This window comes from Dicentrarchus labrax, unplaced genomic scaffold, assembly GCF_905237075.1.
Source record: "Dicentrarchus labrax unplaced genomic scaffold, dlabrax2021, whole genome shotgun sequence".
In the NCBI taxonomy this organism is placed as follows: Eukaryota; Metazoa; Chordata; class Actinopteri; family Moronidae; genus Dicentrarchus; species Dicentrarchus labrax.
The window spans coordinates 25586292-25607497 of NW_026136714.1; the positions used below are offsets into that span (position 1 = coordinate 25586292).

General features: G+C 41.0%; 1 protein-coding gene across 2 annotated transcripts in view; it reads right to left on the reverse strand.

Annotated features, from left to right (window-relative positions):
• Positions 1 to 4239: 4239 nt before the first annotated feature.
• The window catches only part of unc5db (unc-5 netrin receptor Db), a 186641-nt gene continuing 169674 nt past the window's right edge, over positions 4240 to 21206 (reverse strand). For both annotated transcript variants that reach the window (XM_051422069.1, XM_051422070.1), the window contains 5 exons: positions 19041 to 19268; positions 13903 to 14052; positions 11625 to 11789; positions 8372 to 8550; positions 4240 to 5606 (listed from right to left, as the gene is read on the reverse strand). In XM_051422069.1, the coding sequence (XP_051278029.1) occupies positions 5345 to 5606; positions 8372 to 8550; positions 11625 to 11789; positions 13903 to 14052; positions 19041 to 19268 (984 nt within the window). In that variant the 3' untranslated portion in view covers positions 4240 to 5344. The remainder of the gene's footprint in view (positions 5607 to 8371; positions 8551 to 11624; positions 11790 to 13902; positions 14053 to 19040; positions 19269 to 21206) is intronic.

The following is a 21206-nucleotide window of genomic DNA, read 5'->3' on the forward strand; positions in this document are numbered from 1 at the left end:
AAAGAAAAGAGCTTACCAGACCTGTAGCCTGCTCCTCACCTCAGCCTGAGGTTAGTGGCTTGAGGCTACATAAGCTGCTTCTAGCGAAATACACCTGAATCTCTGACCAAGGTGTTGTTGCATTGTGGGTAATGTGGAGCTCCAGCTACAGCCTACATGTTTGAGCCTCAGTCAGACGGAGACTCAGATGAGTCTGTTGTGCGCCAAAATCGGCGACTAGCAGACACATCAGAATGGAAGTAGCATCTTCTTTTATGTTGTTAGATGGCTTATCAGGTTGTTACTGCAGTGGCTGCTGTTAGTGGTTGTGGAACATGTAATATCTGTTATGTTACAGCGTGTTCACATTGTTACTACGTAGTAGATGGTGGAAGGAAGCTCCATGCTCCGATTAAAACTGCATACTCCGCCATGTTGCTATCAAAAGCTTCACTCTGCCAGTGCTAACTCTCTGTGCTGGAGGTTTCAGGTTTCATGGCAGGTGTATTTGCTTGACAGCTTTCAAATTTGTTACGTACCAAATAGCTAGTTTGCCCGGGGTATGTTTGAGTCTGGGATTTTACGGAAGTGTCGAGACATCTCCCCCTTCAGCAGAGCAAACATCTCTCTAGTGACAAACTGCACAGATACAAGTCAGTACGGTTAAGGTCAGACATTTTAGGGGACGTAAACTTAAGAAAAAAGCATTTTCGAGCAGAACCAGTTTATGCCAAGCTAGAGGGGCAGTTATCACCACTCCCCGATCCCTGCCGTACTGGCCTTGATGTTTCCTTGTGGGGAGTGACAAGGTCAGAGCCTAAACGCCACATATCAACGCTGTACATATCCTACATTCACATAATTCGCTCCATGCGAGTTAGATGATGGGACATTACTGTATCGATAGCTTCACTGCATGATGCAAAATAACTAGCGTTTAGACAAGCTGAGATCTTTCAACTGTACATTTATTTCCAAAAGGCTGCATATACATTTGCAAATTCTACTGTACAGAAAACATCCAAAATGTCCATAATTATAGATACAATATACCACAAAGCTGCCCTGGCATTACCAAACATAGATGTTCAGCACTAGAAAAGCTCCGCAGCCTATTCAATATTATAATCTTAAATACTTTTTCAACTAATACCTTTAAATGTATGTCAGTATGATTAATTGTTCTTTTTTTTCATCCCCATCTGTACTTTACAACATTCACCATTTACAGTAGTTAAACAAGGCACAAGAATAGTGATATGAAGCCAAAGGCCATGCGTGAAGCAAAAAGGAGCATGAGACCGATCAACTCAGGTGACAGAAAATCATGGACTCAACAGGGAACTTTTAATCTCATGAAACAGGGTTAGTCTTACACCAAAGCATTATACATAGTGAGAATACGTTTGTGTGTGTGTGTGTGTATCTGAGCTTACTTTTAAAAAACAGAATTTCAACACGCTGATGAGATACAGTAGACATAGCTGAAACACATCCAGAATGGCGGTGAACGGTGAGGGTGATGGGGTGTACCGCACAGACAGGTTGCTCTCGATGCAACATAAGCCACCGCTAAGCGTTACGAAAGCACACGTTTCCATTTTTGACATTCTTTGCTTGCAGGAATGAAAAGGAGAATCCAGTTAGTCACAATTAAGGAAACAATCAACAAAAAAAAAAGATTACCTTTCACTTTCTTCACTTACCAGCTCAAATGACATAGAAAAATGAATATACCGTAAAACTTCTAATAATAGCCCGGGTGTTTATTTGCTTAAATCACTGAACTCCCCCTGCCTCTATTTGGGACAGGCGTTTAATTACTTTAGCACTAAACTAAACTCTAACTGCTGCTTCTCTTGAGACTTCTCTCTTGCTTACCATGGTACCTGTAGGTCAGAATGAATTAACGTTATACTTTGTTGTTGATCGCTTAAATATAGTGAACGATTGAATTGTGGAGAATCTAAAACTGATCTAATGATGTGCATACATATTGACAGAAGTTTAAACATTATATCTGTGTAGGAAATAAAATTGCTCAAGCAGGTGACCTGGTGGGTTTTGAGAGGTTTTATACATAGAGATAATTTCTATAAAATCCAGACCAGGCCTCTATTGGAGATCTGCGTTTATTTGTCAAAACGTGTAGCCACACCAGGCTTTTAAATGAGACCTGCATCTATTAGGGACCCTGCTTTTATTGGAAGTTTTACGGTAATTTGATTAGAAATGCATAGAGATGATGCAGAGAAATAAAAAGAGCTCTTTATTATAGCAGGATGAAACTGTTCACATATATCAGGTCAGAAATACTCAGTGATGTGTTCAAAGACATCATATCATTCCTGATAAACCACTGAGGGAAATATTCAAAATACATTTAGCTCTCAAAACTTAAAAACAGCCAACAGAATAGAAATAAGAATACACATGTTGAATAACTGGTTTTGCAGACAAGAAATGAGAACTGCAGGTTGAGTTTATTTTGCCAACAGCAAGGATTTTATTTTATCTTTATTCAGGTTAATTATGTAAATCAATTATGTATGTCAGTCATGGCTGGAGGTACCAATCTGAAGATGAAGAAATGGTGTCTGGCTTTGTAATAGTGTCCAACCGCAGGCCCAAAAAAAATCCCAAAATTTATTTTTTGCTGCTTTTGACTCTTTATGCAGTTGAGATTTGAGGAGACAATTTGGGATTTGTGGTCACAACAGACTCAGGTGTCGATTAAAGCAAAGACTGACTCAACTGGGTGCTGCAACAAAATCAAGTAGTGTGCAAGGGAGAGCCAACGCTTTCATTGGTACCACATTACTCATCCTGTATGTTTGCACATACCGGTTCCTGGTACTGTGACAAGTAAGCTTATTTCCTGAATTTATCTGTGAGATTTTGAAATGCCAAGATACAAGACTCAAACCATAGGGTTAACTGATGTCTACCACCAAAGCCTTCACAGTGACGATTCACAAAAGCTGGACGAGTCATTGCTGCATTTGTCTTTTAAGTTAAGGGAGAGTTATAGTTAAAATCGTGCCATAGCTGGCAGTCAGAAATTGCTTCTTTTTGTTTATTTGTTTTAATAATGATTTACAAGACCAAAAAGTCTTACACCAAATGCCAAAGTATACTCTCATAAAAAGTGCTTCACTTGGCTTCAAGTTATTCCAGCACAGACTTATAGTACATTTGTGTGACCTCCACAATCCAAATGTTAGCTTGTACAGCCCGGTCAGAAGCTAATGTAGTGTTCCTTCCGTCTGCATGACTGTGAGTCAATGTGTGTGTATTGTAATACCTATTCTGAACTTCTTTAATCATGCCCCTGACAAATACCCTCCAGATTACAATAAAAAGAAACTAAAACTGGCACTAACCCAAGTACAAGGTGAATGAAATTTAATTTGTGGTTCATATGAAATAGTCTGTATGAAAACAGTGTGTGTGTGAGTGTGTGACATTTTCCTGCTAAGATCACTGTTCATTTTTCAATACCATGAGCACTACAATCGACATTCCATCACCTCCACCGCACCGGGGTGGAGGCAGATATCTCAGAACAAGGGCAAGGGACAAAATATGTGCCTGCATAATCTGGGTGACCTTATTTACCCAACATGCATCTCTCTGACAGAGAGAAGGCAGAGACCAATTGTTATTTGAGGTATAGAATTTAAACCTCTCTGCAACATAAAGGCCTTCTGAATACATTTCATTTAAAAAGGATGAATTGAAATGTGTATTGTTTGTATTTACTGTATGTGTATTGGAACTGGTACAGTATAGGGTTTAATCAGGATTCAGCTACTTAAATCCTTACCTCAATGACAGTGAGTGTCCTGTTCAGTTGGGTGCAATAACAAAATCTGTGAGTGTGTTGAGCTTAAAAGTGAACGGTGGTCTTAAACTATGACAGATTTTGTTGATCTTTCTTTACGATGATTCAGAAGGTCATACAGTACTACTAGCACTATTAGGTGAGCCAACCTTTCTCCCTCATTGGTTGCTTTCTTGATTTCAAGCCTCACATGCACGGAGCATCCTGTCTCTTATCTGTCTCTCAGAACGATGTGTGTTTGGTGTTGACTTGAGCAGATGCGTGACTGCATGTTGTATTTCTGACACTGACACCGGCATCAGTATTCCTTCTATGTTTGCTGTACAATATGCAAACTCCCAGTCAGTGTGCACATGACCTCCGTAGCCATGAAATGTCAATGTGTGCGTCTGCATGTGTGTCAAGGGGGTGGGGGGTGGGGGGTGGGGGTGGGGGCAGTCCGGTGTGTCAGGGCCTGATATGAGGTCTACGTGACGGGTGTTAATGGTGGGAATTGGGTGATAAGATGCGGCGATACGCTCCCTGCGGTGCCAGGAAATGATGTTTTACAGCTTCCTCCCTCTCTATCTCTTGGCGGAGGAAACTGTAATGAACTGTAATGCCACGGTTAGAAATCTCACTCTGCCACATTACGCCACAACCATGTTTTGTTCCGTATAACACATGGGTACTCTGACCGCGCTGCCCTTCAAGATTAGACTGGGGCTAATTTTTAAAGGATTGTTAATATAAATGATCATACAACGCTGGCTGTCTTGTCAATGCCAAACTTCCAATAGATTTTTTTTTTTTTAAAAGAGATTAAAATGGGTGAATTTCAAGATACTTGGCTTTGAAAGTTCACAATCACAACATTTAAGCAATCAGCAGCTGTCTTTTAAAAATATAATATTGGACGTCAAAAAAGTAGCTTCTAAGTCCTCATTCACTTGCTGACACAGGGATATGGTGTGGGTGGGGGGGGGGGGAGAAAGAAACTAAATCAGGTGTTTCTGAAATGACGCCACAGGTGTATTTGCATAAAAGAAGCTCTATGCAAATGTATCCAGCTGACATGCTGACCACTGGGAAAAGGAGGGGAGCTGGTCCCGAGGAATAGAGGAGCTCCCATCTCCTCCAACACAAACTCAGAAACCAATGGGCGCACAAGGTTAGGAAATACCCTTCCCCCCCTCCTCCTCCTTCTCCCCCACTCACCCTCTGAGCTGGGAAATGAATGTACAGAGGGGATAGTTTTAACTCAAAATAAGGAGCAAATAAATCAAAGATCAACTTAGAAATTGAGTGGAAAGGCAGGAAAAGATTTACAGTCCATCCTCGGACAGATTCTTAAAAGAGAGGGGTAGATCCACAGCGGGTGCCGGCTCACCTCGACATGTTGACTGCTTGCACCGTCCACTCATAGACAACCTGATGACCTTCCAGCGCACCGCCACAGTGTGTCGTCCATCACCGGCTGTGCACGTACACAGATATATGCCTTAGTTCGTCAGTTTTCCCTCACTGTCTCTTTGTTATCGCTCAGCCTGTGTATTCTGGAGCAGAGTCCTCTGTCTTCTGATTTGTTAGTGTGCCCGTTCCGCACAGACTGCCTGCCTGTATGTGACTGAAGTCAGACTCCGGCTCATCCTGGTCCTTCGGGGAGCTTTTGGAGTGGATCTTGCCAATCTCCTCGAGGGCGCTGGCTAGAGAGTCAAGGTCAGCAGTGTCCTGGTGGCGAGCCTCCCACAGGCTCAGTATGACCGCAGACGGACTCTGCTGCTTCGCAAAATAACCCAGGTTTCTGTAGAGGAGCACACGGAGCCGGATTAATGAGCGACAAAGGACCCTGGGAAAAATGTTTCATGTAGGCTTCAGATATGAACCTTGCTGATTATGTTTACCTTGTAAAAGATATGAGTCAAACTGAATCTATAAATAATTCAAATGGTATTCATTGCCAGTGAGTGTTGAGCATTATTCTGATGCACAGAAAACAAGGCCAACAGTTCTATGGACCTTGAAGGATCATAGTTAAAGTTATTTTATATGTTTATTTTTGACAACAAATCCCATTTAAAGACCAAAGGCAACAATGTGTTAGTCCATCTCTCAATACCTTCCCCTGCCCTGTCTGTGGCACTCAGCCCCAAGTCCACTGGTTAGGGTTAGGGTTGTAGTTGCAGTTACAGCTGGGGATTATAGTTTCTAGCAAACGTTACTCAAACAGGAGGAAATAGTGTATTTGTTGGGGACAAAACGAATACACTATTTCATCAGCTGTGGATTAATACACATTTGGAGTGTGAGTATTTGGGGCAGCAGGACAGTGTATGTGGGACTCATGGGAGTCATAATAAACTACAGTTTGTGTGTTCAGGACGGACTGTATCACAGTGTGGCTCACTGATGTGTTTTTTTGGACAACAATGGAGCTCTATGGCACAGAGATATATGATATATCAGGCTTTTATACACACACAATACTTCTTAGTAGGGTCAGTTCATTGTTGGTTTCGGTCTTTTCATTGGATTTGTTGGCAAAAAGATATAGAATATCACCAGAAATATCCTTTAATAGGGGGATCAAGCACCACATTAAAGCTGCAGTAGGTCACTTTTTTATAAATAAGTTTTTGTCATATTTGCTAAAACTTTCACTACATCCTGACAGTAGTACATGAGACAGATAATGTGTGAAAAAATCTGGTTCCTCTGGCTCCTCCTAGTGCTCCTAATGGCATTTGCAAGAATCTGAATGAAAACAACCAATCAGAGCCAAGAAAAATAAAGATGCTTTGGGTTGGAAGCTTGAAGATAGTTGATTGTTCATTCCCAGAGTATTAATAGTGGAAGTTTCTGAAAATGTGACAAAAATGTTTTTTTTTTATAAAAATTACCTACTGCAGCTATAAACATGAAAAATAACTGAAATATCTGTTGAATAAATGTGGGTGTATGTTATGCAATTGCATTATTTTATTTAGTGGTCTATTTAGTGATTTATTTTTTCCAGCTCTCTGATTTGGCCTGGCCAGCTATGGTGGTGATGGCAGTATTACATGCAGTCTAACAGATACACTATAGCAGGGGTGCCCAAACCTTTTCCCTTGGAGGGCCAAAATTTGAAACTGAATGTGGCTACGGCACAAAAGCAAACACGATATTGTATTGTTATGATGCAAAATGGTACTAGTATCCCAGGCTCCCTTAGCTCACTGACTTTCTGCACAAAGTATCACTCTGCCCACTCTGTCAGAGATATAGATGTATAATTTAATTTTAAATACCACAAATTCTGATTAAAGGATCAAATGATTTAACATTTCAGCAACTGCAAATTATTAAATAAAAAGTAATAAGTAAACCCAAAATAATTAGTATTAGAGACCTCCAGACATCCTGTGCAAAACTGAAAACCTGTCTCTATTATTATATCTACTTAGAGAAAGCACTGTATAAAGAACGGTTATCTACATGCTCCAAAACACTCTAAACATCAGATCCAAAATTAATATTAACATAACCCATCTGGGTCCTTGGGTCTCCTCCACGTGACTATTAGAGAATCTACTTATTATTTCTGTCTGTTACTGAAAATTAATTTAGCACAAACTGTCATGGTGCAGTAAACAAAACCATCTGGTTCTACATGTAGGTAAAACAAAAAGCATGACCTTTTAAGACTATTAAAAATATAATCAAGAATAAATTACCATCACAAAAGATGAGTAATTACTGGCAAGCACACTTTGGTTTGAATTTCATTCCCAGGTGCTGCCAAAATTAAAGAAAAGAGAGCTTGTTGCCATGCCAATATAATGCCTTTGTGCATCATGCAGTGTTGAATCCAGTTGGGGGCAGTGTTTCACTGCCGCTCCTTGGTGCTTCACAAGGTGTGTGTGTGTGTGGGGGGGAAACATCAAGCAACATAAAAAGCTGCAGCCATTGGTCACATCAGGCTCAGTTCAAAGCCGCCCAACTTGGAGAGGAAAGCTTATCTGGATAATTTGGAATCCCAAAGGACTCTTAGATACCAGCGTCTCATGAATCATGCACTTAACAGGAGATTATAGCTGCCACAAGCTAAGACCAAGCAAAGACAACAACTGGATTGAGTAAATATTAGCAGTAGCAGTGTCTCATCATGAATGCATATTTTATTATTACAGGACAAACAAGTGATAAATAAATAATCACACGTATGTTAGACTGTCAGAAATGGAAGAGATGCATATGATAAAACACTTTAAGAAAAAAAGAAAATTGTATAATAAGGCGAGCACAAAACCACAGTGCACGTTAGAAGCCACAGCATTCAACAGCATTCACAATCACCAATGTGCTGTACAGTTAAATAATCAGTCCTGTCCCCGGCTGCTCAGAGAGAACATACAGCACAAAAGACACCTGGTGACAAGCTGCATATAAAGCCACATTCATGAGATTAACAACATTCACAGGATTGTTATCATTCTTGTCAGCGCGTGCTCAAGGCGAGGCCATTATGGAGAAGAGGGTGCACACACATCATGCAGTCTCAGAGAGGATGCACAAAAACACGCTCACCGATCTAAGTGGAGTTTCTGGGCTAAGAGTTGCCAGTCCTTGCCCTTGGCGTTGGCAGTGTCGAAGGTGGCACAGATCCTCTGGCGGATGGACAAGGGGATTTTGAAGGCCTTGGGCCCCGTCTGGGACGTGATGGTGCAGTCTGTCTGCATAAAAAATGGAACCGACTCCTTTTCAGTCTGGAAGAACAGAACAGAAACAGACAATAATCAGACCGGGGTCAGATAGGATTTGCAATTGTCGCTCTGTGCCCGTTTCAACCAGCCTGGAGAGCCAGATGGGCGGGGTTACCTGGGGACAATTCAGACAGGTATGTTTAGCATTTTGCTGTAAACAAATAAGACATATGGGCCACGATCAGCCCCGACAAAACATAGTAAATCATTTATTTAAACAGAAACAGTGCGTTGAACACCCTGTTCTGTTACACTGTTGCACAGCTTGAACTGCCTTTAAAATATGGCGGGGTTTATATACATGTTGCTGCTGATGGGGTAACCTCTGATACACCCACCCAACAAACAAGAGAAAATGTACCTCAAAGCCTGATGCACATGATTTCCAGGAAACATATTCAACCTGTAAACCGTAGCAAAACGGTGCACACCATTTCCAGACTGAACCCTGGTAGCCTCTAGGCTGGCATTGCCTCTTCCATTGGACAAAACCAGTCAACCCTGCTCACTCATTGGTTAGCCGAGTAACACGCCTCCAGGTCGTTTGTTGGTCTCAATTTCTGTTCTTTTTTTCACTTTTTGCCTCCCATACACATATTTACTTCCACTACCATACTAAAGAAACCACAGAAGCAGATCTAACTTCTACTTCACACAAAAAAGCAAGTACAAGCATTAAAGCACCCTTTCATTGGTAGTAGTTCAACGTATTTCCCATAAATCACATTGCTTTATGCCTTTATTTTGGCAGTGACTTTGACTCTCTGCGATAGAAGAACAGCGCCCTCTTCCTGTTATGTCCAATATCACAGGCCAGCATATCTGGCCTGAGGCAGTACAAGCACTTCCAGCACATAAACCCCCAAAGGAGCTCAAGCATGTATGATGTCTTGTGATGAATTTTTATTTTATTGGCAGACGGTGACTGAAGAAATGCCACCCACAACTCTTAATGCATGGTCACTGTCCTGCAAATTGAAGCTCGTACAAAGGACAAATTCAAGCATGCATTTCCTGTCTCGGTTCGATCTCCAGCCGGCTGCGGTGGACTCGCAGTTCAGTTGACCGAGCACTGACCAAACTGTGTATGGAAATACAGCAGTACAGTCACTGTTCTACTGTGTGCCATCAACCTGTTTAGTACATCCCGCTGCCAGACTACGAACAGCATGGCTCTCTTACACTGTTTACAGTCTGTGATGGCTCTGCTCAGTATTTATTTATTACCCACTGCAACCCCGACATCACACTCTGGCAGGGCTGAGTGCTGGACAGTTTTGTTGAATGGAAGGCTAATGTGGTCGTACCCTGTGGCCCTCTGTACATGATCAACACAACGCGGTACGCTCAGGATGGAGAGCACAGTGCAGTGTACTTTTACTTTGTATGTGTACGTCTGATTTTTGAAAATGAAACAAGCATGGAAAAGAATTATGAATTATAAGTTTCAGCTTAACACAAATGAGGCACTGACAGTTTATTGTCTTTTGGACAAAGAGGACTATTTCTGCCCCATTGTATTATTTGAAAGGTTAAGGCTAGAGTCAAAAATGATGTTTAATTCCAAATTCAAACTACATAAAAACATTTTTTTTTAAATCATCTGTTTATAATTCTCAGTGTATAAGTGCAACAGGCGGGCCTTGTACTCCAGTTTGGGTGCAGCAACAGGGTCCTTGTACTCCAGTTTGGGTGCAGCAACAGGGTCCTAGCTTAGCATTATTAGCCTAGCTTACTTTAGCCATGCTGAATGGATAAATCATGAGATCAAACCATCTGCAAAGTAATGTGAGGAAGAATTTAGGATTCAATGCTATAGATGGAAAATTTAAGTAGCAGAGGTAACGGAAAGAACGGAATAACACTTATTCTTGTTTAGAATCGGTTATGGGGGTTGGGTTGGAATTCAAACAAATTTCCAATTAGTGCAAAGTTGATTTGAACAGGATAACTACTTGTGCATTTCTGCTTTCAATTTGTGCATAACAAAACCTGAGTTTTGAAAGAGAAAATTTGAAATACACTCGAAGGTTCTTACACTTGGCTGAGGTGGAAATAATGCTGTATGGATAAAACCTCAGTTCAACATTTCTGAAATGAATACATGAAACAAACATAAATGTCACATTTCCATCATGTTTTCAACCGTTTGATGTTTGATTGGCCCTCTTTTAATTACGTCATCTCTTCATCTGCAGTGGTTAAATGGCAACCGACTGGAGAATCAGGGCCATCCCCAGCCAAACCTTGATTCTTTTGCCAATTATCTGGAAAAATAGTTAAAATTTGTGCTAAATTTGGATGAAAACTTGGTCATGTTGGCATGAAGCAGCTCTAAAACTGCTGTGTGGGTGCTCTGTATATTAATTAAATCCAGTGACCCACAATGTAAAACGCGGTGTAGATTGTCCTATAAATGGTCATGTCTGTTTACTGTATGTGCCAAAATGAATGTGGTGATGATCTAAACCCACAGCTCAGATAAACACTTTATTTCTTCTTCCTCTTTACCTAATCTGGATTAAAACAAACCATAAAAAGTTATTGAAAATAATATTTCTCCAGTGTTTACACAGTTTTGGTGGCCTTGAGGTAGGACGAGCACGTTTGTGACTGATGGCGAACAAGCAGTTGGGTAAAATCAATGAGTAGCACTCTCTTCTGCCCTAACAACTACTGTCAAGGTGCTCTTGAGTGAGGATTTCTAGCTCCTAGCTGCTCCAGTGGAGCTGCTCAGCGGCTGACAGCAGACTGTTGTTACACCGGGCAGCTCCCAGGTGTTAATGCATGTGAACGTGATGCAGGCTATTTGCTGGAACACATCTCACCCTGAACGAATAAAGGTTAAAAAATATGTACAGTAAATGTGTTGAACAGCTGGATCTCTGATGTTTGTGTTTAGCATAAATCTGTGAAGAAGGTAAGAAAGTAAGTGTGTCCTCCTCGCTCTATTAATACACAGTGCAAGCTCAGGAGAGCTGGTCCTGCTGTCGGTGGACACACTCCAGGAAGGTTACACAAAGGTTGAAAGTGAAACACCCCACCCCCGCGCGCCTCCCGCAGCTGCAGAGCCTCACCTCGGCCACAGCCGTGTAGACCTGCAGAATCTGCTCGTGGCCTTTGACCTGGCGCACGCTGATTTTGCAGGAGAGCTGGGCGGTGGCAGGGCTGTATCTCTCCAGAGAGAAGGCACAGTGCAGGGGCTGCTGGTTGCTGCACCACACTTGGGGGAAGGAGAACTCCTGAGGAGGCAGCAGAAAAAAAAAAGAGGGACATCAGAAACATAACACAGTACACAGCGATATTAACATGTGCTTGGAATGAGTTGATTCAGCTCCCTGTGCCACAGCACATGTGGCCACACTGTCACATGCACAGCCACTTACTCACACGCAGAGAGATAAAAGGTAAAAGATGGCTTTGAAGTCTCAGTTATTCCATTGCTTGATATATTTATGCATATTGTTGAGGAGAGAAAGTTGAACTCCTGATATCATTTACAAATATAGCCTGATTCCCTCGTACAGTGAGTCTGATAACAGAAGCAGCTTGCGGGATTTGTACTGTAAGCAATTTATGTCGGAATAAGGGGAACAGGGAAAAGATTGCCTTTGATGTATAATTAATTTCCAGAGAACGGGCACATCTGTGGGGAAACGTCCTTGACCTCTGCCAGACTCCGTCTCCGCCGTATCTGCATATTAAAAGTGACCTGTAAACGATTCTTAGTGAAGACCGCGGCATTAAAAGCGGCGGCCGGTGTGCCTACTGATGACCTAACCCTTGCGGCTTTGATCTCAGCTGCCCGGTGCAGCTCACAGCCGCAGATAATAGAGTCTGGGAGCACTGGCGGAGGACGGGGGGGAGGGGTGATGGACGTGGAAAGCTTGGACGCTCTTTAGCACTAAAAGCCGACTTGATGTATGGCACGGCGCTCGGCTATTATTCCACACCTGCTCCACCAAAGCAGGTCCGCGGTGCCTGCCTGTCGTCCCCAAGCCCTCATAAATAAGGCCGTGGAGAGGGTGGGTGTCTTTGAAACGCAGAGCTTTCACCCAGCATTCAGATCAGATCAGAACAACAGCGTACAGTGGGGACACAGCTCGCCTGCTCTGCAAATGGCAACAGCAGGTACACAAACAGCCTTCACAGACTGCTGCGGTGGGATCATCTAATGCTGTTTGCATCTTTATGCTCCTGCAAGCCAAACAAACACAAAGCTATTAATCTCAAGTCACGTACATTCTCAGCAGTCCTTAAGAGAGAAATATGGGTGACAGCAGGATTCACACTAAAAGAGCAATTTTAAAGCACAAACATGTTTATAAAGGTAGTCGATAAATGTCATGAGCTGAAGAGAAATTATTTTCCACAAGCTCCATTTCACTTGTCTTCTATGTAGCAGCATTATGTGACAACAATTAGAACCAAACACCAGCTAACACTATAAAGGCTGCTTTCTAAACCCAAGGTGGCTGTAGCTGTGTCACTTAGCATCCGGCTAGCTGTGGAAAGAATTTATAGAAACAACTGAAACAACATATTACAGATGCCCGACAAAACGGTCACGTTTGAATCCATCCATACAGTCTAATTCAAATGTAGCCCCTACCACATGTAGCCCCTACCATAATAACTCTTGTCTCCTAACAGTCTACTGCCATAACAATTATTATTATTTGTAAAATAGCTCACATTAACATTGAAGTGGGATCGGTTCCTAACCTTTGGTTTAATGACATAAAGAATACAGACAAGCTGATGGATATGAATGACTCACAACAGTGGCTGTTTGAAACTGAGACCTTCTAATTAACAAAGTTGTTCAGTTAATGCATAACTATATGAGTAATGAGTGGTTTATCATTATTATTAGTTTTTTAATTATTATATATTTTTGGTTTGGTATGATCACTGTTGTGCTGTAAATACTGGTGTCTTGGAGAAGTGTCTGATAATCTCATGGGGGGTGGACCTGGAGATGGCATGCCACTTTAATAAGATTAAATTCAATGTATTTCGTACTAAGCATTAGTTAGGTTTTTTATTTTAAATATTAATGAACATTACAATTAAAAAATCCTCGAACAGAGTGCCTTATTAGAAGATAATATGGATAGCAGATTAACACTGCATTAAATACATCCCACAGTACACAGAGTAAATAGGGCCAACTGGAGAATCTCTAATTAACTAACAAGCACAAACACATCACAGCACTCCTTACACTGTTAGACTGAACCCTGGGAGGAGCAATAATTAGCTCTTAACAGCAAAAACAGGATCTTGCAAATTAGCACTTCAGTATCCGATCTCTGTTGCTTTCAGTTGATACCTTGTCACTGCCATGGTTACCTGACATGTGGTAAAGGGTTTGATGCTCCACAAGAACTGGGGAACATCCTGGATGGACACCTGGAGGCTGAAGGTGTTCGCTCGGAAAGGCAACATCTTTGGCTCCTCGAGGAGCTGACCCCCTCTGGTCTTCTCTGCTGCCACCACTCCCTGGAGGGGAAAGGAAAGGAAAGGTGTTAGAAAGATAAAGGAGATAATGAGAGAACGATCATTTGGAGGGAAACAGAAAACAAGAGAGAAAGAACACAAGAATCCTTCCCTTCCCTTTGATGGTACACTACTTTTGCATATCGGCACCAGCACCTGTTGCTAATCCTTTCCTCTGTCACATCCACTAATTGACTCATCACAAATATTAGCAAAGAAGCCAAGAAGTGACGTTAAGTCTCCGCTGAACAAATCATACAACTCGTGCCCACATTAGCATCACATTTGCTGCCTCAACGTGACAGATTGAGGCTTGAATTTAATGCTGGGGAAAAGCGTGCGTCAGTGGGGCAAACGTCCATCTCCCAAATTGAATTTGTGATGATGAAAGAGCGCTTTGATTGTCGCTCGCAGGTATTCATCTGTCATCATTGTTCAGTGTCCCGGTGGGATGGTTCCGTGTCTGGTCTGTCTGTCCTTAGCCATCTCAATCACAAAGGGAAAAGACAGGGAACAGAGCTGTGACTAATGCCAGGCCACACTGATTGATTCTGACTAAGTCTGTGTGTGCATGACGGATATGCGTGTGTGTATGGTTGAGTGTGTTTATGCATTTTTCAATAAAAGTTAGCATGTTGTCATTGCTGTAGGCGTGAGAGCAAAATTGGCAAAATGCGGATAGAAGAGGCAAACTGTTAGATAGCGAGTTGCTGGACACTCGATTTCTTTCCCTTATAGCATGTAGCTAGCTTGGGTCTTTGATATGGTTCCCCTGTTTGAACTGATCTGAAGCTGTCAAGAATGCTATGATTGAAGTTTTGTGTAGACTGTGACTGCTGCTGATCTGCTGTTGGACACATCACGCACAACTGATGTGTCTTAGATCATGTTTTACAGCTAAGGGAGTGTTGCAATGTCAACCAAGAATGAGAAATCCAGACAAAGGAATTGCAAAGTTGTTGGAGTTATTTTGGGAGTCCAGGGCTCTGAGAGGAAAAGTTCTGCATACACAAAGTTAGGAAGCTGCAGGTTGGAGCCAGTGTTGCCACCTTAGCGACTTTCTCTCTAGATTTATAACTTTTAAGACCCCTTTAGGGACTTTTTTTCAAAAGACACCTTGAAACAAATCTAACAACTTTCTGGGCAGACCTTAACTTCTCTCTTGAATAGAGTCACCAATATTTCTCAGTGAATGTCCCACACTTTCTGTTTTTGTAAATAACTACCTTCATTTTAATGGTAATGGTATTTTGATGACTGTGTTACAGGTTGATCACAATGAGGATATTATTTCTTAGCATAAGCTGCTCAAAAGCAGTTTAAAATGTATATTACAGTGATATTGGGCAGGTTTACAGCACTAACAAAACTTTTGTTCTTCATGGTTCTCTCCTGCATGCGATTGGATGCTGTTAGTGTCGACATAACGTTGATTCAGGTATTGAACTGATTCTTTGCACATTTTATACTTTTTAATCTTTGGGCTTGCGGGAAGGTATCAAGTATTTTTTTAAGTCAAAGGGATCAAGTCCAAGTGAAGTCGTGAATCAGTAGTGTCCAAGTCCATGTCAAGTTGCAAGTCTTTTTTGATTTTGTCCAGTCTAAAGTCATAAAATTTGTGATTTGAGTTCACACCTCTGCTGCAAATTTTAGAATGAGATGAAGTGATGATGGGATCTTTAAGTGCATCAGTTTGTGTTCAGAAAGTTTGACTTGCTGAAGAGGTACTCTTTCAAAGGAGACAGCAGCATTGTGCAATATCACAGAAAATATCAGAAAAATGCCAATCATAACCCTCTCTCGGCCTCAGCTGAAGAAACTGTGTTTGTGTTGCATCAGGCTTCCTGTTGATCCAGAATCCAGTATATGATTGTGCCGGAGCTTGGAAAACACACAGCAGAGACATGGTGCTAACAGACAGGAGCCCAAGGGACGCGCAAAAGTCTGGCATCTGCTCGGCAGGCTGGGAATTCATAAACCAAATCCAGAATACATTTTAAAGCCAGCTGCCGCTGACGGCTGCGACATGACAGAAAGGCAGTCAGGAGGCAGAGTCAGTCACGAGGCTCGCGGTGCTCTGTTCAGCTCTTCTGTTCTTCTTCTAGTCTCTCCAGGGAAGATGGGAAGCTTGATTTCCCTGATGTTCACTGATGAGATCTCAATGCTTAAAAACCCTATAGGTCGCTGAAGGATAATCAAATCAAACAAGATAAAAAAAAAAGAATGATTGGTTAACATGTGAATGGCAGTGATTACAGTACGGCAGCCTTTGTCTCAGTCCATTAAAACCTCTGGAAGAGAACCTGTCAGGCGGTTACAGAGTCCCCACTATCGGCTCTGCAGTATTGTTTCACAGTGGTAATGAATCTGCAATCACTCACATGGTTTCACTGGTAGACAGCACATGCTGAGGTCCCTGCTGCCTCAGACAGCCCAGGCAAAAACCACAGACACACAAGATGTTCAGTTTGAATCTAGGCCATGACCTACAATATGTACTTCCTAATAGAGTAGGAATTGCTAAAGTGAAAATGTGCATCCTCACGTTTTTGTGAAAGAGGACAGAGACAGCCAATGTTGTGATTCACAGTTGCAGAAAGACTGCTGAATATGCTGGTTTGAATTCTGGACTTTGGGGAAATGAGTAAAAAATGCTCCTATTGTATCTCGCTCTCTCAAAACAAAACAGAACCATACAATAGTGACATTAAAGCCACTCATTAACCAACAGCAGTTTAATTGAAGATAAAAATCACCCCAATTGTATCAGTCTTACTTTGATGACCTGTTCATTTAAAGATCCAGTGTGTAACATTTAGGAGGATCTATTTCTAACTATGTTTTCACCTAAGAAAAAAATGATTGTTTATTCGTTACCTTAGAATGAGTCATATTTATCTACAGAGGGAATGCGTTCTCTTCTATAGTTTCCCAGAATGGACAAACCAACCACACACTAGTGCTAAATAAGGCCTTTGGTGTTTTTTGTGGCCCCCATAGTTTCTCCTACACACTTGTAATGCAAGCAGTGAGTAAGAAATAAGTAAGAAATATGAGAAAATTAAAACTATCTGCATAGCTAGATATCATAAGAGGTACGTGATATGTTTTTGTGACCTCTTAAAGACCCCTGTGTAGGATTTAGTGGTATCTAGTGGCGAAATTGCAGATTACAACCATTTGAATACAGCTCAGCCAAAAGCCAAATACGGTGGCTATGAAACTTGTGAAAAGTCCTATCTACAGACAGTGTTTGGTCTGTTAGTTCTGGTCCACTGTAGAAACATGGCGGTTCAACATGGTAGACTCCGTAAAAGAGGACCCGCTTCCTCTGTAGATAACAATAGCTCATGCTAAGGCAACAAAAACACAATGAGTCTTATTTTCAGGTGATTATACACAAATAAAATCCTATGAATATTATATTCCGGTTCTCTCCCTCCTAAATGTTTCCTACTGAACTTTCAATTTGTGGAGCTCACAGCTTTGAAAAATGACATTCAAAAGCAAAGCGTCTTCCAAGAAATAACGTCCCATTTACTCTGGTTAATCCCCAAACCTCATTAACAGTTTCCCTAGGACTAAGAAATGGACAGTGTGCTCTGTGGATTATGCAGACTAACAAGGACACTGGAACATTCATTTGGAGTTGTGTTTCTGGCAACCTAATGTCAGTCCAATACTCGGTCTCCTTTTAGGTTTCGTTTTCACCCTCCACCAGCTCCTGGAGGAAATATCTGGCTCTCTAGCTGCTTAATGCTGCTAAATGCTATACATGTGTTCATATATGATAAATATTCATAATAATTAAATGGTGCTGATGTCATGCCATTAAGTACAACTAAAGAGGCAAATAACTCAAGTACTGGCAAAAGAGGTAAATAGTATAACCGTTATTGCATTCTTGAACATGTGAAGTGGAAGCATTGGGGAATGTACATTGGCACACGTTACAAATACACCAGTCCATCTTTAAATAAGCCTTTTCCCTATAAATAATTAGTTTATACAAGAATCCAGGAAAGTACTAGCAGTAAACAAGTCGCCAATATGTGTGTTTGAATGCAAGATATTAATTTGTATTTACTTTACATTTTTACTAATATAACTGATCTGTGATGATTAAATGCAACTCTTGATTGATAATGTTGGTCCTTTTTTTCTCTATTATCGTAAACAAATGTCTGTATGTAAGTTTTGAATAAAGATCACACAGTCACTACGTCTTGCCATCGCAGTAATGGCGGTGCCACTAGATGGCACACAAACCAGATTGCCGGATTCGTGTATAAAGTCAGACTGGGTTAGAGGACATATTTGCTACATACAGCAGCAACAAGGAACTTGAATTCTTTGTCGATTCCGGCCATCTCGTTTTATTTATATCAAGGGGAATCCGACCGAATCCGGCATTAAGAATGACTATACCGAAGAGTCAGCCTTCTCGCTGATCTGATCTTGTTTATGTAGGTCATATAGAGGCATCAGTATTTAGATGTTTTATAATTAAAAATTCCTTGTGTGGATTCCTTACTCACTACCTGTTAAATTCAAGTTTCACTAATAAAATAACGTAACTTGATTAGTTTCAGTTACTTTTCGATTACCTCAACACAAAATATGCAAGTATTGATGTATGTGTATGTGACAACAGAACAATGTAATATTAGAAAAGAAAATGGAAACCAAGATTTTTAGCATCAACAATGTGTTCTCTGCTCAGCGTATTTTTAAGGAAAAACTGATGTATGATGTAAAATTGTAATCCTGCTAAATAATCCACATTTTTACTAACTGTATGGAATCTGATTATGTCCATTTTTCTGTAAGTGTAATGGATTCCAGTTACCTTTTTTTGTATCCTGATTACTTAACTCAGATACATGTAATCAATTACTCCCCAGGCCACATCCTCTATTGTGACAATGACCTTTGTTGGATCAACAATAAAGAACAATGAGCCAAAGACCTAACCAGAGTCCTCCCCCTACCTGAAAGGCGTGTGGCGTGTCGTCCACACAGTACACCCGCAGGCTGTAGCTCATGGAGCCGACCTCCATGCTCCCAAACACAGCCAGCTTCAGCCTCTTGACGGCAGCCTGCGTCAGGGGCTCGCCCACCAGGGCGTACGAGCCCGGCTGGTCCAGCAGCAGGTGGCAGCTCGTCGAGTCCATCAGGCAGTAACAGGAAGTGGACTCCTCCTCCACTGACATCACCTCCTGCAATAAAGATCAGAGGTGGTAGCCATGAGGACGCGGTCGGTATCTTCCTGATGTCAGCAGCCTGCTGATAACCGTCAGCTAGAACATATCACATCAAATATTCAATTTCTTGTATATTCAATGAAATTTTTAATATTCAAACGCTCAATACTAAATTCTTGCACTCTAGTAAGTCTTGCGGACAGCTGTGTCATACGATGAACTCTGACCATGAAAGATCCCAAAAAAATCCTGCACACTGTTGACCACTTGTACTTTATATCCTCTGCCAAGGAGGCACCATTTGTTTGTCTGCCAGCAGGGTTACGGAAAAAATACTGTCCTGATTTTCATTAAACTTGGTAAAAAGGTGTAGAATGGTCCAAGATAGAACCCAAAACACGGGGTGGATGAACAGATAATCACTTTCGTTAACATGCAAGACCAGGGAACTGGAACAAGACAAAAATAAACTGAATTCGTCCAAGCATCCAAGAACCTGTCACAATTAAAGTAAATGGTGTGCTGACCATACATGCAACAGAACAGTGTAGAAAGCTGGCCTTCACGTTAATAATTTGGTTCATCAGGTACATCAAGTACAGGATTTATTTGGTTCTTTTATAGTATTCAAATACAAAATGCACATGGACCACATATTCCAATGTGAATGGTCTTTGGAATTTATGCAAGAAAAGATTGAATTAGCTGGAGCACTGAAACACTTTGATCAGTTTTACATCCAACAAATTTGTCGGTAAACTTTCCACAGTTTCCACACAAAACAACGGCATTAATCCAAAATTGAGTGTATAATGATACTGTGAGCAGACGTCAAATATACTGTAGTACACTTGTATACACACATCATCTCATAAATATCTATTCACATTTTAGACCGGTTAGTTCTGTGAACAGGTCTGTCTATGTTAAGGTACTAATTAAGGTTTGCTGCGATCACTACTCCATCTCCAGGACTCCAGTTCAGTTCAGCAGGTGAGGGAGGTTAATGTAGAGATAATGGTAACAACAGAAGAGAGAATTAGCACAAAAGGGTTTTGGGTTAAAGGAGTGCCAACAAAGGGAGTTAACTCTTGTCTCGGTTTGAACTATTTGGTTCTATTTTGCTGGATGTTCCTATAATGAAATCTGGACATATCTTGTATGTCTTCGGTACTCTTCCTAAAACCAACATTATTTATACCTTAAAATGACACTGAACATGGCAGATTGATTTAATTGACACTAAAATAAGATTAAAGCTTTTGTGTGCAATTTCTGGGTTAAAGCTGCAGTAGGTAACTTTTATAAAAATAACTTTTTGTTAAATTTGCTGAAATTTTCACTGCGCCCTGAAAGTACACCCTACACAAGAGAGATAATCTATGAAAAATCCGGTTCCAGGAGCCAGAGGAACCTGTTTTAGAGATTATCTGTCTCATGTACTACTGTCAGGATATAGTTAAAGTTGCAGCAAATATGACAAAAAATATTTGTATAAAAATGACCTACTGCAGCTTTAATAATTGTGCTATATGCACAAATGTACACACACTGTATCATATGTATATATATACATACATACATGTATACATATACTGTACATGTGTATGTATGTATATAACATACTACATATCATTACCTATAACACATACAAGTACACCCAAAGGCTTATCATGTACATTTGTAGATGTATCCCCCTATTCACTATACAATTTACAATTATTTTGTTTCTATACAATTAACTCTTCAAGAATATTTCAGGTTCCTCTGGTTAATGAAAATATCATTAGAGGGAAATCAATATAATCCATTCATGAAACCTCATATTGTACGTCAATAAGCAAACCTTGGAACAACCTTCCAATACTCAGAACTTACCGGACTTTATCTTAAGAGTTCCGAGACCTGCAGAGAAACCCTTCAACATGCTTCTGCGCCTGTGATACTGAGTAT